The sequence below is a fragment of the Glandiceps talaboti genome, chromosome 1, assembly GCF_964340395.1.
Source record: "Glandiceps talaboti chromosome 1, keGlaTala1.1, whole genome shotgun sequence".
Lineage (NCBI taxonomy): Eukaryota > Metazoa > Hemichordata > Enteropneusta > Spengelidae > Glandiceps > Glandiceps talaboti.
The window spans coordinates 35,638,836-35,659,111 of record NC_135549.1 but is presented as its reverse complement, the minus strand read 5'-3'; the positions used below and the strand labels follow the sequence as shown (position 1 = coordinate 35,659,111).

At 34.2% G+C, this 20,276-nt stretch overlaps 2 protein-coding genes and 1 long non-coding RNA gene across 8 annotated transcripts in view; 1 reads left to right on the top strand and 2 right to left on the bottom strand.

Moving 5' to 3' along the window:
- The window catches only part of LOC144438349 (elongator complex protein 4-like), a 78,357-nt gene extending 67,537 nt beyond the window's left edge, over positions 1–10,820 (bottom strand). Inside the window, exons 1-2 of one of the 2 annotated variants that reach the window (XM_078127416.1) lie at positions 10,650–10,820; positions 2,153–2,188 (exon numbers count right to left, since the gene is read on the bottom strand). In XM_078127416.1, coding sequence (XP_077983542.1) covers positions 2,153–2,188; positions 10,650–10,806 — 193 coding nt within the window. In that variant the 5' untranslated portion in view covers positions 10,807–10,820. The remainder of the gene's footprint in view (positions 1–2,152; positions 2,189–10,649) is intronic. The other variant, XM_078127417.1, reaches the window with a different exon arrangement.
- Positions 10,821–10,956: 136 nt separating this feature from the next.
- LOC144442087 (uncharacterized) lies at positions 10,957–13,940 on the top strand. The gene is made up of 3 exons (XR_013481605.1): positions 10,957–10,996; positions 11,469–11,572; positions 13,472–13,940. It is a non-coding gene; the product is annotated as an uncharacterized LOC144442087 (long non-coding RNA).
- Positions 13,941–18,030: 4,090 nt separating this feature from the next.
- Positions 18,031–20,276, bottom strand: part of LOC144439222 (mitochondrial inner membrane protease subunit 1-like) — a 71,015-nt gene continuing 68,769 nt past the window's right edge. For all 5 annotated transcript variants that reach the window (XM_078128502.1, XM_078128517.1, XM_078128510.1 and 2 more), the window contains one exon: positions 18,031–18,650. In XM_078128502.1, coding sequence (XP_077984628.1) covers positions 18,582–18,650 — 69 coding nt within the window. In that variant the 3' untranslated portion in view covers positions 18,031–18,581. The remainder of the gene's footprint in view (positions 18,651–20,276) is intronic.

Genomic DNA, 20,276 nt, shown 5'->3' with positions numbered 1-20,276 from the left:
AAGTTTGTCCTCATTATTGTATGGTTTGATGTTACTATATTTATAAGCCACCTAAAATAATTTTTTTCTTCAAAATTTAGAATAAAAACGTCATTTACAAAACGAAATTCCGAGCTATGAATTACTGAATACATTCATCGTTTGCGTCTCGATGTTTATGTACGGATGCCATGAGTTGCGGAACATCGCGATTTCAACTCAACTTGACCATTGACGAATGTTACTGCACCGACAACATAAAACAGTAGTTTATTCTTTTAGAACATGTAACACAAATACCCATTTATCGACGAAATAAAAGTCACAACCGTACTTCCACAACCCGGAAATTCAACTGCGCTTCCCTAGGCCCTAGCCCTAGCTAGATTGTAGTATCAGTCGACTCGTGCGCCGAACTTGTAACAATTTCTAATCAAGGTTGGTGATGCTTTGATACTCGCCACAGTGTTACGATAATCTTGTTAACAGACCTACTGTACATGTTACCCCGGCCGGGACTGTTACAATATCATGTCCCTGAAATGACGACTGGGTATGGAGTAGCAATATACAACATGTATGCAAGATCGAAAGAAACACTGTGGCGCCCATTCAACTAACAGGCATGGTCTTTGAGGCAAAGTGTCTCGTGGAACGATCGCTTGACTGTCTGGGTTCAATCGGCTTGAATTTTGATTCATCACCCAGCGTGGCGAAAGACTTTAAAAATATTTTCGCCATTTCACATTTACGAGATTCAGAATCATACGAATGGGTGGCTCGAGCAAAGACTTGACGATCGTCAATATTAATCGTCGATTGAACATGATCATTTTCCAGGGTTTTCCAGGGGTAGGGCGCATTTTTCCAGGGTTTTCCAGGGCTTTCCAGAGAGGGTTTGAAATTCCAGGGTTTTCCAGGGTTTTCCAGGACCGTGTGAACCCTGTATAAATATACGTCATACAATAAACCATAAACAATGGCTATAAATATACGTCATACAATAAACCATAAACAATGGCTATAAATATACGTCATACAATAAACCATAAACAATGGCTATAAAAATGTCATACAATAAACCATAAACAATAGCTATAAATATACGTCATACAATAAACCATAAACAATGGTTATAAATATACGTCATACAATAAACCATAAACAATAGCTATAACTATACTTCATACAATAAACCATAAACAATGGCTATAAATATACGTCATACAATAAACCATAAACAATGGCTATAAATATATGTCATACAATAAACCATAAACTATGGCTATAAATATACGTCATACAATAAACCATAAACAATGGCTATAAATATATGTCATACAATAAACCATAAACAATGGCTAAAAATATACGTCATACTATAAACCATAAACAATAGCTATAAATATACGTCATACAATAAACCATAAACAATAGCTATAAATGTACGTCATACAATAAACCATAAACAATGGATATAAATATACGTCATACAATAAACCATAAACAACGGATATAAATATACGTCATACAATAAACCATAAACAATAGCTATAAATATACGTCATAAAATAAACCATAAACAATGGCTATAAATATACGTCATACAATAAACCATAAACAATGGATATAAATATACGTCATACAATAAACCATAAACAATGGATATAAATATACGTCATACAATAAACCATAAACAACGGATATAAATATACGTCATAAAATAAACCATAACAATAGCTAAAAATATACGTCATACAATAAACCATAAACAATGGCTATAAATATACGTCATACAATAAACCATACACAATGGCTATAAATATACGTCATACAATAAACCATAAACAATGGCTATAAATATACGTCATACTATAAACCATAAACAATAGCTATAAATATACGTCATACAATAAACCATAAACAATGGCTATAAATATACGTCATACAATAAACCATAAACAATGGATATAAATATACGTCATACAATAAACCATAAACAATGGCTATAAATATACGTCATACAATAAACCATAAACAATGGCTATAAATATACGTCATAAAATAAACCATAAACAATGGCTATAAATATACGTCATACAATAAACCATAAACCTATTTACATATTACACTTTAAGGAAGGTGAAAATAAGACAATTGAAACAACACTTACCAATGAGAAGAACAGTACCTACTGGTACACCACCACCTGGTAAGACAAAAAAAATGTAACAGTAATTAAGTCACGTGGCTTGTACATGTGTTGTTCAAGCTTACAGTAGATATCATATACATTTGATATTTTGATTAAAATTTAGGAATCAGGAATCAAAAAAGCAGTAACTACATGTATACGTTTTCTGTCTGTAACTGGGAAAATTGGAAGCCGACAATAAATGTTTACATTTGCCAGATTGCGGTGTAACGACATTATTAACATAAATTAGCATAACAATACAATTCTCCAATTAATAAGATGAACAATATACAGTATTCAGTAACACCCACCATTAACTGACAAGAATTCCATGACACACGATGATCATTATGATTGACCACAGACAAGTAAGACGACAGATTGTAATAAAATAAATAAACACAAATTTATAAAGCGCCTGATACATGTATCTATCAAAAGATGCCCAATGGCGCTCCTAGTTCACATGAATGCTCTTTGGAATAGATAAGTTTTGAGTTTGGCTTTGAAGATATCAACAGTAGGTGTGGTGCGAATGTCAAGGGGGAGATGATTCCATAATGTGGGAGATGAGTGAGAATGACCGGTCTCCATATGATTTGAGGCTGGTCTTGGGTATGTGGAGTAGTTGTTTGTTGCTTGAACGGCGTGATCTGCCTGGGTTACTTTGCTGAATGAGGTCAGAAATGTAATGTGGAGTCTTTCCATGTAGCGCTTTATATGTGATCAGCAGGATTTTGAATTGTATTCTGTAAGTGACTGGAAGCCAGTGTAGTTGTTGGAGTATTGGTGTGATATGATCATGCTTCTTGGTTAGGGTGATGAGTCGAGCGGCACTATTCTGGGCTCTCTGTAACAGACTGAGTTGTGCAGTTGGTACTTTTTCGAGTACTTTTGAGATGAACGGTAGATTTGAGATGGGTATGTAGTTCTTTAGAATACCAGGATTAAGTGTAGGTTTCTTCAGGAGAGGTGTCACAATAGCAGATTTGAATTCATCTGGAACAGTTCCATGTTGGAGTGAGAGGTTGATGATGGTGGTTATTAGCGGTATTAGTGTATGTTGGGTCTTCTTGAGTAGGTGTGTAGGGATGGGCTCAAGGCAACACGATTTAGATGGTGCCTTCTTAATAATGTTGTAGACTTCGTCAGTTGTTGGAGGTTGGAAGGATGAGATGGTTGCTGTAGTGTTATTTGCGGTGACTGTGGATTGCAGGCTAATGTTCGAAGAATGTGCATCTACGTTACTTCGGATTTTGACAACTTTCTCTGTGAAGTAGTTGCTGAAGGTTTCAGTGAGTTGATTTACAGTGTCATGAGTTGGTAGTGATGATTTAGAACTACTTGTAGTTAGACTGCGAACAAATTTGAATAAAGCTTTCTGATCGTTAGACTTCTCTTCAATAATGTTGGCGTAGTATTTTGTTTTGGCATCACGGATGAGATTGTTGACTTTCCTGCACTGTTCGCGATATATTTGTCTGTGGATTTCAAGTTTGTCAGAGCGCCATTTCCTTTCAAGAGAGATCGGTGTAATCGTTTGCCGACTGCAATTTCAGGAGTGTACCAATTACGTGAGTTTTGAGTGGTGCGTGTGTTTCAAGTAGCGATCTTAGACATGAATTATATCAGGAAACAGCTGATTCAACATCATTGGTTGATTCAATTGGAGTAATTCAATGTCATGTTGAAAATTTTCTACAGAAATTGCTTTGATATTACGGTACTTAATTTTCTTTTGAACTAGTGGCGGTTTAGACAAGGTAAGGTGGGAAAGTGGTCTGATATGTAGATACTATCAATAGTTAATGAATGGATGACAGAGTCTGTATTTGTGAAGACAAGGTCGAGGGTATGACCACGAGTATGAGTAGATTGGTTGACCCATTGCGTAAGTTGAAACGAGTCTGTCAGGTCTTGAAATCTGCGGGTATTAGAAACCGATAGCACGGTTGTCCAATGGAAGTTGAAATCTCCAGTCACAACAAGATTGTTCTTTTGAGCTGATGACTCAAGAAGTGTTCCAAATTCATTCAGGAATTGGGAGACAGTGAATCTGTTTCTTGTGTTTGGTGGAGGACGATAGACAACAATAATTTTAATGTGATACCATGGTAACGGAGTGCAATTTCAACAGCCTCGAACGAGGTAACATTGGTCAATGGTTTCCAGTTGGTGACATTTATGCTGGACTTGTATATAAATGCTAACCCACCACCTGATGATTCCGCACGTGGGAAATGATTAAAGAAGTATCCAGCTGGTGTGACTTCACTGATAACAGGGTCATCACCAGTATCCTTAAACCAGGATTCAGTAATTGCTATTGCAGCGATATTGTACTCGATGATATAGTCCGAAATGATTGATGCTTTGTTGTGAAGGGACTGTGCATTCTAACAGCAGAGTTGAAAACCTGTATTCTTTGTTGTGGCGTTCTTGAACATGATTAGTTTAGGTAGTATTTCTGTTTTGTACTCCGGAAGCAATCGATTTCAATTTGCGAGTTCCAGCTCTTACTCCTCTGTGAGTGGGTTTTCTTGATTGAACTCCCAGAGATGTAATGGTATGCCAAGTAGAGGGAGAACATTTGAGCTCACCAGTGAAGGTGTTCTTCCTTAGGTTGAATAATGCATTTCTACTGTATGCAACTGTTTCATCAACATTGTTCATTTGCATATGACTGATGAGATTCAAGAGTAGAGCTGTGATAATGACTTTCAATTGAAGTGTTAAGATCTGGGTGGTGCTGAATTAGCATAAGAATTGAGTACTTGCCAAGTCTGTCTTTTGTCCATATATAGTGCTGTAGCTTGACGTGTGAAAGTGGCATGGCTGTGTTGCCAGAGTAACATCATAATTACCTTGGACTTGAGTTTGGCCACGCCTCTGATTACTAATTAATGAGATGGCGTCAATATTCTGGGGTTCCGCGCCATTTGTAATGTGATCTTGTGTATCACATTCCAGTCGAACGACCTCGATTTGCCGTGTTTCTACGATGCTACACTTGTATTAATCAAAACGACAATTAGAATAACTGAAGACTCGTTTTATCCACTGCTTGGTGATGTCTTTATTGCATGACATGCCAGGAAATCTTCTGCAAGTCAAATGTTACGCTGTATTTCGAAAATCGTCATTTTCACCGTTTACATTTTCAAGCCCCAGACTAAGTTCTAAAGTCTCGATGTCGATAGTACCTCCTTGCAATCAATTGAAATTTTCGCTGGTGCTTTCTTGGGTATTGTTCTTACAAAGTGAGTCTCAGAATTTGTAAGTTCACTCTATTACGCGTGAAATTGATGATTAAGTGAGAAAAATCTGTCAATAAGCTTCCATTATAATTTGTCAACTTTCAAGGCATGTTGTAAAAGGATGACAGATGGCAGAAAAAAGTGAGACACACTTTTGTTATGTGTGAAGTGAATATTTTAAAACACCAAAGAAATGGAAAATCAGGTAGCAGGTGGTCTCTTCCGAGGCATATATATTGGCGCCTTGAGATAATCAAGACACCACTATTCATACCTTAAACAAACCCTCACTTTCAGTCAAAGACAATAGAACATACAATAGCATTTAAAAGGAGAGAAAATATATATTCAGAAAATATATGGGTTGATGGTGTAAACTTTATTCATTGCTGGTAAACAATAACTTAAAAATATGTCACCCTTAAAATCTCCCCTTTGTGCATCTCCACCTTAATCGTGTAATTTATACATCGTGCAGTTAACATCAAGCATAAAAGTTCTTTTCTTTATATGACATGTTGTGGTGAGGTCCTCCTAGACTCTGACAAGTGCCTTCAAAGCGACCGACAAGTTGCATGAAAACCATATTTTCGATGCCATTGCCACTTTACACCACCACACACAATTGTTGTTGTGTAAAGTCAAGACGGTATTTGGATCAGAAAACCCGCACCATATCAATGAATGCTTTTTATATTTATTGTAAAATGGTATGAAGCAACTTGTGGAATAATAAGAAATCATGGCGATATATCAAGACAATTCTTTGTAAAGGTAATATATATGTAACTATTAATTTGTGCTTTATAAACTTCGTCTTGAACCAATTGCTCATTATGTACTTCCCACTTTGCTTGGGGAGTAACAACCCAAAGGAAGACAGCCTAGTGTGAATATTAACGGTCTGATCGACTTCCACTGTGAGTCAAGATGGAATGGAGAGACAATCGAGAAAGCATAATAAAACACCAAACAACAAAAAGACAAAGACAGGTTTCGCACTTTCCTTACTAATTAATGTACCTTCACAGTCCCTCTATACTGCGGTACATGTACGTTCCTTCTTCTTCGCGCGTGTCGACAAGCCAATCAGGAAAGCCAAACCACGTATAACTATCTGCATGAAAAATCAGAGTGAGGGAGTGCAACCACACCTTGTGTTGACTTTCATAATTCGTCCGTATAACAACACATGGTCACTACTTTAATTCAGTTTCATGTAAATCAAATACCTGTCGAACACTGCAATGAATAATCAAGTTTTATATATGCTATGTTTTTCAAGTTAGATCGAAATTACGAAATATCACTATCTGCCATTTTGATCATTGTACAGTACGATCAAGACAAATGTTTTTCATTTTATTGGCAAAGTTGAATGAATTAATATCATATTGATTTTTATATTAACACATCATTGGTTTATTTAAAGTCTGGACCTCATTCCTCTGTTAGGTACACATTTTTTTTACCTCCCGTAAGGGTACGGGAGGTATTAAAATACAAATGTCTGTCTGTGTGTCTGTGTCATCATTTTCTAAAATTCGGCTGGCTCAATTGTAATGAAATTTGGAATATATAATCTTCAGGGTAATAGCTAGACCTGATTAGGTTTTCAGCCAGATCGGTTAATGTTTAATTAGAGAAATTTGCATATTAATGAAATCAAATAATTAAGCAATATCTTAAGACTGCATACTTCAATTTCAATATAATTTAGTATATTCGTTACATTTGTCGTATAAAATTTGATGGTGTACCTTACAACTTTAACAAATAATTTGCATAATTAATTATTTTTGGTAATTAGGCTATATCTTAAGAATGCATACTTCATATTCAACATAATTTAGTACATACGTTAACCATAAGAAAACACATATGTCCTATAAAGTTAGTTGATGTACCTTACAGTGTTAATGAATAATTTGCATAATTAATGATTTTCGGTAATTAGGCTATATCATAAGAATACATACTTCAATTTCAATATAATTCAGTACACATGTTAACAATAACAATCACACATGTCCTGTAAAGCTTGTTGATGTACCTTTCAGTGTTAATGAATAATTTGCATAATTAATTATTCTTGGTAATTAGGGTATATCTTACGACTGCATACTTCAATTTCAATACAATTCAGTACATACATTAACCATAACAAATTGTGTATGTCCTATAAAGCTAGTTGATGTACCTTACAGTGTTCATGAATAATTTGCATAATCAATGATTTTCGGTAATTAGGCTATATCTTAAGACTGCATTAAGCAGTATCATACACTCTTACATACATTATCCTAAGAAAGCATGCTTGTCCAAAAAACAAAGCCTTGTTACCATAGTTTTTTTAGTTTAATGAGTTAGTTGCATAATTAGTGATTCCCTTACGGGAGGCATTCAGTTTAAATCTGGTTACAACTTGTCTTTTCTTCTTGGAGGGAGGTGTTATCTTTCCCCAAGAGAAAATAAAATACATTGTTTGTCATACATATATTACTTACCACCATCACAGATCATGCTACTCGTTGAGTTCGACAAGCAATATACCAACAACTAAACTTCATGTTGTAAAATTGTTGGGTTTTTTGGCAGGAAAACCAAAATAGATACATAAACCAGATTTAAACTGACTGCCTCCCGTAAGGGAATCACTAATTATGCAAATAACTCATTAAAATAAAAAAAAAACTATGGTAACAGGCTTTGTTTTTGGACAAGCGTGATGTCTTAAGTTAATGTATGTGCCAAATTATACGGAATTTGAAGAGTGCATGATACCGCTTAATTACTGTATATCGTTCATTATTCAAAATACTCATTAAAAGGTAAAAGTTGTAGCAACAAACTTCATACGACAGGTGTGTATTACTATGGTTGATAATAGTATATGTATCATATTATACGAAATTTGAAGCTTGCATTTTTAAGATACAACGTAGTTACCTAAAATAATTAATTATGCAAAAAAAATTCATTAAAACTGTACGCTATAGCACCAAATTTTATAGGACATACCTGCTTTGTTGTGGTTAACATTATGTACAAATAACATTTTAACAGTACTTGACCTGAAGAAGGGTGCCATACTGAAAGTATGGGGGCCCGTTCTGGTCACAATTATCATGATTATGTAGAAATAATAAAACTACTGCTGTAATTAATATTATGTATTCCTTGAATTAATCAAATGTGTTTTCGATTAATTTTATGTACCGGTCTTAATTTTATGTAGTCTTGAATTAATTTTATGTATTCCTTGAATTAATTTTATGTATTCCTGGAATTAATTTCATGTAGTCTAGAATTAATTTATGTATGCCCCGAATTAATTTTATGTATGTGCTGAATTATTTTTATGTATGTGCCAAATTATTTATATTTATGTCCCGAATTATTTTTATCTATGTCCTGAATTAATTTTGTGTATGTGCTGAATTAATTTTGTGTATGTCCCGAATTAATTTTATGTATGTGCTGAATTAATTTTGTGTATGTGTTGAATTAATTTTGCCCCTACAATCCTTTGCGTGAGATTTCTTATTCAAAATGGCGGCCCGCAGCTCGCAGTCAGTGGTGCTCAGCGGGTACACGGGTTGTCATTCGAGAACGGAATCAAGGAGGATTCTGCCAATTTTTGCTCAGTTGTTCGAGGCTTTCTGTCTCCCCTGAATTTAGGATCGATAGACGATCTGACACCTGGCCAAAAAGACAGTGACAAAAATACAACCATACGACTGGTCGTGGAGAAAAGACAGTGATAAAATACATGCCACGACCATACGACCGGTTGTGGAGAAGATAGAATAAATTTAGTGTCTGATGTCAAACGAACATCTGGGTATTTATTATTGTAGCCCTATGCATATATGATAACTAACATCCACGACCGAAATCTGGTCGTGCGACCGGTCGTGTAGCGTAGGCATTGAAATGAATTATAATTTGAAGTTTACAATAACAATAGTTCTGTATATCTGTAAAAAAAACATCCATAGTTCATGTATTACCACCCCCTGTATCTTATACACAGTGACATGTATTACCACCCCCTGTATCTTATACACAGTGACATGTATTACCACCCCCTGTATCTTATACACAGTGACATGTATTACCACCCCCTGTATCTTATACACAGTGACATGTATTACCACCCCCTGTATCTTATACACAGTGACATGTATTACACATATCACTCCCTTTATTTTGTTTCAACTCTACATATGTATTGTAAATGGTAAACAAGACACTGATTAGCAAATGTGACATATACAATACTAAGATACATATCAAGTGATAGTTTGCCTTCTATTTCATGTTAATGTAACTGTCTGCAGTATTTGAAAGTTTATCATATTCTTACTGTGATTTTTTTTTGACTGCCAGGATGTAATAATAACAGTTTCATACTGGAATAAGGAAGATGATCTTCCAGAAAGCCATATTGCAACATCTGAAGGTATTGGAGGGGAAACTGGTAAGAATATAGCTGATAGGGTGGAGAGTGTTTTGTCAGACCACAGTGTGTCATTACAACAGTTATCCTCCTTGTTATCTGATAATGCGACAAATCTGCACACACTAATATGTCATCAGCCCAGAATTCAGGTATTCACATACACAAACACAATATCAATAGATCACATTTACTGCACTTGGACAATAGGAAGAAAAAAAGAACGAAAAAAATAATTGATGTAGTTAAGTCAAGTATGAGGAATGATGTCAGTGTGAGATTTCTCAAGCTAGTGAGATTGTAAAGAAACAGAAAGAGGTACAGAAACAGAGACAACAGGAAGAGGAGAATAAATCATTAATGGAGCTTGAAGGAATAAGAAAATGCTCTCCTACATGGTGTGACAACCATAGCAATAGTTCACTTTGAACTACTCCACGGTCCTGACAAATATGGGAAGTAACTAAATAGAAACGGTACATATAAATACATGTGTAATAAATAAATAATCAAATACACATTTCAAATTTCTTATAGTTTGGCACACCTTTTTGCCGATTCAGGGGTATATCATGTACTACTATAACGAGGTTGTTGCATTCCAGCAATTATTATGTGTAGGAACAAAATCCTTAATATCACCCTTACGGAAGGCATTCGGTTAAATTAAATCTGGTATTCATACTTATACATGATGTAGATCTCGGAGTCGAGTGCCATGCCTGTGGGTATCAGGAATACCAGCATTGCTTACCGATCACGAAATCGAACGACGGAACACCTGTCGACACTAGCAACTGACCGTTGTGTAGTGAGGGTCGAGTACCAGGTATATTCAAGAACTTGATCTTCCTTTTCTTCTGGAAACTTGTTCCACTACTCCTACTGCTACACATGGCATGAGCAGCCATTTTTTTTACGGAGTGTCTAGTACCATGACCCCGGTGTCAGTAGCCCGCCCTCACTGGAACGGCTACTGCCACAGACGCTTGACAAACGTAATGCGCACGCGCGAAGCAAACCCGGAAGTAAAGTGCAGTCATATACATGTGTCAGGCGGAAGATTGCATACGCTCTTGGAGATTTAGGGGTGAACGGAAGGTAATTTCATATAATTGAGTTTCAAATTCCCGGCGAAGAAAATCAGATATGCAACCATTACTTGTTGCCCGTAAGAGGAACTATCTTATAATTTTTAGACTTGATCATTGATGAAATGTATCATCAACACAGACTCCGAGGTCGCAGAACAAGGATGGATAGACCATGGATCATGGGATACCATGCAAAGAAGGGGAAACTTGAAAGTATATATTGCTATAAATGAAAAGATTCCACGGAGCGAACTCTGTACTTCCTTGCAAACCAGGGACTTGAGAAAATGATGCAATATGAAATGCTGATAACTGTGATGGGATAATACGTGTAAAAGTACAATTGTCATAGCCATGCTTGAGAACATTTTAGACAACTTGAATAAATATTAACTGTACTCAGTTTCATGATTAGTGGCAATGGTCCCTGTCATATTTATGGAATATTTTGAATATTCATTCAATGTTTCAACAACTAGTTTATACCCTGCATGGATCATGTAGCTGAATCTTGGAGCTATCAACTCATCAGCTGGAAACAGCCAGACCTAGTTGTACGTACATCAACAAACAATCAGGCCAGGTAAGGTATTGCATTGTATAATATTGATATTGCATGCATTTATACATTCTATGATGCTATAACTGCTATTGAGTATGATTAGTTTGTGAATAAATACAATACTATTAGGCAGAAGGCAGTGTCTGTAATATTACCTGGTATATTAATATTACCTGGTATATTAAGTCTTGTAGTATGATTACTAAAACAGACTAAAATTAAGATGTCTGCTAGTTTTCTGACCCAACCTGATTTATAGACCAATTTCTTCTAATTCTGTATTTACTATGCAAATCTGTGAACTCAGACGAAATGTGACATTTTAAAATTTGAGTGGGAGATAACACGTTAAAAGTTTATCTTTAAATGTAATATCTCCCACTCAAATTTAAAAATGTCGCATTTATAAAATATTGCCATATACATGTATGAACCCATTTAACCAATTAAGGAATTTGAAATCATCAACTCATCCAGGTTCCAACACTTAACCATTTTCATTCACACTGCAATATTTTGGTGTTGACATACAATCATATAAGTATGTTTTGGAGTTAAAAATACATGCTTTCATTTGATATTTATCTATTCTGAAATTATGTTTCAGTGTTAAATATGTATGAAAATATGCACTGATAACAGATAAAGAGATACGTTTTTTGTCATTTTATAGGATAACAATAATCAGATTTGTTAAGTTGCCTGCGAAAGTGATACTATGTATATTTTACCCTGATTCATGTACTATCAATGCACAACTATAATGTACTGGTATTATTTTGATTTATGTTTTTCATCAGTCGGGTCACTCAGTACAGAGGGTATTTAGTGTATATCCATATGACGTTCATTGAAATCAGTCAATTGTTACTATACATATTACTCATCAACACACACTAACCGACAATGTGTGGTAGGGTACAATTCATGAAAAGACTATTTGAAAAACTACTGGGAAGAGCATAAACAAGTATACATTGTATACAAGCAACTTTTATCTGTTGCATGGAGTTACCAGAGAGCACAACACAGGGTTTCTTAAAAATATCCGCGTGGAAGATCTAAATAATTGTATTCCATTGTCATTTTAAAGACGTTTTCTGTATGTGAGATAATGGAAAAAGTAGAAGTATTGAAATTACAAATCTAGAACAAAATAATTCCATCAGATCTGTGCTCCTTACATGAAACTAACAAGTAAAACTCACAATCTATTTCATTATTCTTGTATCTGTGAAAACTCTTCCCTTCATAGGTAATCTTGGTTTACTTTTTCTTCCCATTTCTATACCCATATTATGATCACTTAGCCTAAATTTCTCCTGAGAAATTTCTACATTGTGTGTATAAGTCTTCAAACTGAAATGTATTCTTGAAAATCCTATTAAAGTACATAATTTGTTATCACTTCCATCTTTCCTTGTATCACCGAATAATTTTTTTTCTCCAAGCAATCAAAATATTTATCACACAATTTCTGCCTTACTTTCTTGTTTAACTGGTGGTAAGATTTAACTCCATCTGATTAAGTCAGGGTAAAATTTGTGCATGTAGCTAATAACATGATTAGCCACTGACTAGAATTGACTATTTCCTTTGTCTGGTGAATATTTTTCATTCTGCAGTGATGCACCATACTTTGCAGGGAATAGTGTAAATTTTAGTGGTCAAAATAGATACATGAGCAAATCTCATTAGAAATAAAGTTAATGACTATATAATACTATTACATTTGTACTACTCAATGTCCTGAGTCATCCACTATATAAATCCACAACAGTTGACAGGTGTACCCCATCTCTTATTAAAACCAGTGAAATTAACTTAAGAGAAGTGACAACCAAATATTATTCTTGACATTTTGCAGAAACTTTAATACACATAAAAATACTGATTGGCATATTTTGATATTTATTTCAGATCAGCAAAATTGGTACAATTGGGCAGCAAATATCGCCACTTTTGCTCCCATCATGAACATCTAGGAGTAGTGCATGTAAGAGAAAGAACAGTAAAGAGCCAGAAATAAAATCCAAATATTGAGGTCAATGATGGACATCTCAATACTGACTGCAGACAACCTACCTGAGAGCCTTGTATCAACTGACATGTCAATGGATCATCAGAAATACCTGTACTACAACCTGTGCTGCTCGAGACATCTCACCAAAGTTTAAGGGCTTATTATTACAATTGGGTTTTACTCAAATTACTCACCAGAAACAAATCATACAGGCCTTTCCAAAGGATAACAATCAATCATTAAAATAGTCTACAAGGGCGATCTTTGAAATTAACCCATTTAAATCTGTTACCAACTCATCTGGATTTTGTGAAGGCCAACCAAACCAAATGGTTCTTTTCACAGCCACGTCGTCCGAAAAGAAATATTCCATACCAAACCAATAAACATAACAGATTGTTTATATTTGTCTCTGTGTGTGTGCATGTGCATTTGTGTTTTGTGTGTGTGTATCTCACTTCGCTCGTACTCAAAGCAGCCCCTCGCGGTATGATCACTGATGACATGACGAGAGAACCTTTTCGGATTTACATGTAAAACAGGGAAAGATATGCAAAACATAATGCAAAGTCTGAAGCCAAATTAAAGTTGTGATTATTTTAATTATTTTTACTTGCCAAATATTTGCATTTTGGAAATGGCAAGACACGTTCATGTCGTTTAACTTTACATGTGAACTGTCGGCCAATAAACAAAATTTGGTTGATTCACAGTCCGCAGTTTAGACTGCTCTTGCATAACTTCAACCGCATGCCTTCCTTACGCAAGTTGTCTTTATTCTGGTTCACTGTCACTCCAAATTGCACGACAATATAGAATTAATCACAAGTTACATGTTATCTGAAAACATCACATTTTTATAGTGGGTCTGAAGTGAGATTTTAGTGAGTACCAAGAACGTCCTGTGTTGTTAATTGCTGTGGAAAATCGCCCGGTCAAATGAGGTCAGCTTCAGCTTCTGGTCGAATCAGGATAGAGTATGCAAATAAGGACGTTGCGGACTGGCTGATTATGTAGAAAGGGTGCAGAATTTGGATTTGAAGTTTACAACCCTGTTTCGAATAAACGCTTGTCACTTCATGCATTTGGGCGCCCAATGCGTAGAATTATGACTATAGCACATATTACATTGCTTGTTTGACGTCAATAGTGTCTTTTGAAAAGTGGTAGTTTACTTAAAGTCTCGTCGACTGATTTCCAATATGGCGTCGGTCATTATGCTCATTAACATATTCATTTTTTTTTCAAATTACAAAAAAAAAATCATAAAAAATAAAAATGAAGGTGTGCTGACTTGAAATTAACAAACCTGAGTAAGCTACCCCCTGCGCATCAACACACCAGATATCAAAGCAATCTGACAATAAGTTTTCACGGAGATGATGAAAATGACATTTTATGAAAAAAATTCATAAAAAATTGAAAATGGCACAGATCAACTTGGCATGAACAAATCTGAATAGCCTCCCCCCAGGGAACATGCACACCAAATATCTATGAATACTGACTGTCACTTTCGGAGAAAATAATGAAAATATAAAAGTTTGACGGACACCTATGATTCACTCTACTCTCTATACTCTATACAACCTATACCTAAAGCTACGCTTTCAGCTTTCGCTGACAGCAGAGCTAAAAATGTAAGTTTACATTGGCAGGGTATTTACTACATGGATACAGGGATGTATAGTATGGGGGGGGGGGGGTCCAATGGAAATGAATACTGAACATACTAAATATAGTAACTGATGACCCAATCAGTTGGGGATATAAAGTTCAACAACTTATACCTACAACACACACTGTATACATTTGATAGATACTTATACCTACAACACACACTGTATACATTTGATAGATACTTATACCTACAGCACACACTGTATACATTTGATAGATCTTTATACTTACAACACACACTGTATAAATTTGATTGATACTTATAATTACAACACACATTGTATATATTTGATAGATACTTATACCTACAACACACACTGTATAAATTTGATAGATCTTTATACCTACAACACACACTGTATAAATTTGATAGATCTTTATACTTACAACACACACTGTATAAATTTGATTGATACTTATAATTACAACACACACTGTATATATTTGATAGACACTTATACCTACAACACACACTGTATAAATTTGATAGATACTTATACCTACAACACACACTGTATAAATTTGATAGATCTTTATACCTACAACACACACTGTATACATTTGATAGATTCTTATACCTACAACACACACTGTATAAATTTGATAGATACTTATAATTACAACACACACTGTATATATTTGATAGATACTTATACCTACAACACACAATGTATAAATTTGATAGATCTTTATACTTACAACACACACTGTATACATTTGATAGATTCTTATACCTACAACACACACTGTATAAATTTGATAGATACTTATAATTACAACACACACTGTATATATTTGATAGATACTTATACCTACAACACACACTGTATAAATTTGATAGATCTTTATACCTACAACACACACTGTATAAATTTGATAGATCTTTATACCTACAACACACTGTATAAATTTGATAGATCTTTATACCTACAACACACACTGTATAAATTTGATAGATACTTATAATATACTTACAACACACACTGTATAAATTTGATAGATACTTATACCAACAACACACACTGTATAAATTTGATAGATACTTATAATTACAACACACACTGTATAAATTTGATAGATTCTTATACCTACAACACACACTGTATACATTTGATAGATTCTTATACCTACAACACACACTGTATAAATTTGATAGATCTTTATACTTACAACACACACTGTATAAATTTGATAGATACTTATAATATACTTACAACACACACTGTATAAATTTGATAGATACTTATACCAACAACACACACTGTATAAATTTGATAGATACTTATAATTACAACACACACTGTATAAATTTGATAGATTCTTATACCTACAACACACACTGTATACATTTGATAGATTCTTATACTTACAACACACACTGTATAAATTTGATAGATACTTATACCTACAACACACACTGTATAAATTTGATAGATCTTTATACCTACAACACACACTGTATAAATTTGATAGATACTTATGCTTACAACACACACTGTATAAATTTGATAGATACTTATAATATACTTACAACACACACTGTATAAATTTGATAGATACTTATACCAACAACACACACTGTATAAATTTGATAGATACTTATAATTACAACACACACTGTATAAATTTGATAGATTCTTATACTTACAACACACACTGTATAAATTTGATAGATACTTATACCTACAACACACACTGTATAAATTTGATAGATTCTTATACCTACAACACACACTGTATACATTTGATAGATACCTATACTTACAACACACACTGTATATATTTGATAGATACTTATACCTACAACACACACTGTATAAATTTGATACCTACAACACACACTGTATAAATTTGATAGATTCTTATACTTACAACACACACTGTATATATTTGATAGATTCTTATACCGACAACACACACTGTATAAATTTGATAGATACTTATACTTACAACACACACTGTATATATTTGATAGATACTTATACTTACAACACACACTGTATATATTTGATAGATTCTTATACCTACAACACACACTGTATATATTTGATAGATACTTATACCTACAACACAGTGTACATTTGATAGATTCTTATACTTACAACACACACTGTATATATTTGATAGATTCTTATACCTACAACACACACTGTATAAATTTGATAGATACTTATACCTACAACGCACACTGTATAAATTTGATAGATCCTTATAGCTACAACACACACTGTATATATTTGATAGATTCTTATACTTACAACACACATTGTATATATTTGATAGACCCTTATACCTACAACACACACTGTATATATTTGATAGATTCTTATACCTACAACACACACTGTATAAATTTGATAGATACTTATACTTACAACACACACTGTATACATTTGATAGATACTTATACTTACAACACACACTGTATAAATTTGATAGATTCTTATACTTACAACACACATTGTATATATTTGATAGATTCTTATACTTACAACACACTGTATATATTTGATAGACCCTTATACCTACAACACACACTGTATATATTTGATAGATTCTTATACTTACAACACACACTGTATATATTTGATAGATTCTTATACTTACAACACACATTGTGTACATTTGATAGATCCTAATATATACAGACACACACTGTATAAATTTGATAGACCCTTATACTTACAACGCACGTTGTAAACAATCATAACTCGCTTGAGTTAGTAGCTCAGTTGGTTATTATGATAATCTTTATTCATAATTGATAGTTTCTTATTAAGCATATAAACATTTGTCATCCAACAAGTCCAGTGAAGGCTGTTCTTCCCCTCATGGTTTCAGTTGGCTTTTTATTGTCTCCAAAAGTTGTTTAATGCATCTGGTTCAGTATTTGAATGAAAATGTTTTATATACCAGGCTGACATGAATGTTATAACTGATTGTTGCACACAGTGAAATTGCTTACTTCTGAATGTATTACAGAACAGACTTAAAAGTTGGCAGCATGTTCTAATCATTGATGTATAAAAATTTGTTCAGACAGACCATGTTTCATAATTCCTAATGATGTGCATTTTGCTAAAAATCTTTAGCAAGGTTAAAGCTACATTCTCATCTCAGGATAAATGATCATTCATAAATCTTCAATCCATGTCTTTTTTCTAACTTTTTCATATCCAAAACTAACAAGTGGTCCTTCTGACAAATGAATACTTATTTGGTAACACTTAATGATGACTAATTTCTGATTGCCATGTATTTCAATATGTCCTGCAACAGTGTGAACAATGACATTGTGTTGGATATCAAGAATTGTAATCATTAATGTTATCTTGTTTTCCCTTTGATTTCATTTGGACATGATCTTAGGCTTCCAACTTTATCCAATGGCCAAGCCTGAAAAAAAGAACAGTTGACTCATACACAGTGTTTGATATGACAGTTGATTCACACTCATCCCTGTGATTATCTTGGCACAGGATAACACACTGACTTTATGATACTGGAGTTTGTTGAGGAAATGCACAAATAATCCTAATCAGTATTTCTGTTACTGTACATTTGTTTTTCCAATGTGTACTGGATATGCTTAGGTCTAGTGTCAGTGCATACACTGTGCAAATTAATGTGTACAGATGTAGTGTTACATAAAGAAAATGAAATGATAGCATGACAAATTTATATTTTGAGAGACCTGTCCCAACACCATCCAAACACCATTTCCCACAATTAAATTATAAGCTGACATTGTTGGGCCTGAAACCACTTCACCACAACATGCTATAGTCTTTACCATATATTTAGATGCCTGACTAAACATCAGAATTTTCCCAGTTATTACAAATTTGGCACAATGGCACTGTAGCACAACTGTAGATGGGTGTTGCTATGGGCATGTTCTTGTTGCTAGGCATATAAGCATACATTTTTGGAATCTTTATTAATTTGCCTATAGTACCCTTTCCAGTTTTCATCTTTGCAATAAACCATCATTTAGCCAAATGCTGTGGGCTAGGCATATTTGCATACATTTTTTGAATATTTATTCACTTACCTACCAATCCCTGTTGTTATCTTTGTAATGTGTATCATCATTTAACTGTTGTTAAGGGCATGGTCATGGTTGCTTGGGCCAGTTGTGTCAAAATATTTTGAACAACTGCAGAATAACACCTCCAGAAATATCCCCACCAAGTTTAAACCCCATTTACCATGCAGTTTCAAAATATAAGTTTTTGACCAAAATTGAGAGATTTTAAGACCTTTTATGCATATTGTTGATGGGATCATGTTGTGAGTGCACCTTCATCTACACATACCCAGATGCATCCCCATTAAATTTCACCCCAATCTGTTCAGTAGTTTTGAAATGGTAGATTTTGACCAAAAAAGATTTGCATATCACTGGTGGGATCACCATGTCATGAACAAATCCATATTCAAACACACCTAAGAACGTTCCAGTCAAATTTCAGCCCAATTTGCTCAATAGTTTTGGAATTAAAGAATATTGACCAAAGAGACATAATTTTAGACAAAATTTGCATTTCACTGATGGTATCATCATGTTATCAACAATTCTTACTCCAAACACACCTAAGAACGTTCCCACAAACTGTCAGCCCAATCTGCCCAGTACTTTTTGGATTTTAAGTTTTTTAACCAAAATTCACATATTTTACTCAAAACGCACATCTCAGATGCGATCATTTCCATTTGAAATATTTCCCAACTAGACATCAAAAGTAAAATCACCAAATAATTACAAAGCAATCAATCAGTCTGGCAGTTTTTGAGTTTAAGTCGCTCACCCACAAACAGAGAGACAGACACCGCACCATGCCTATACATGTACATGTAGCTCTACTGAACATTATCAGTTCAAAGTAACTAACTTTGCATGTATTGAGATATGTATTGAGATATTCTAAGCATGGAAGTATTACCCACAATCTGAGATTAGTACTTCAGAAGTGTGGCTTCAATTTATTTTGTACAATATAATATAATTGCCACACGATC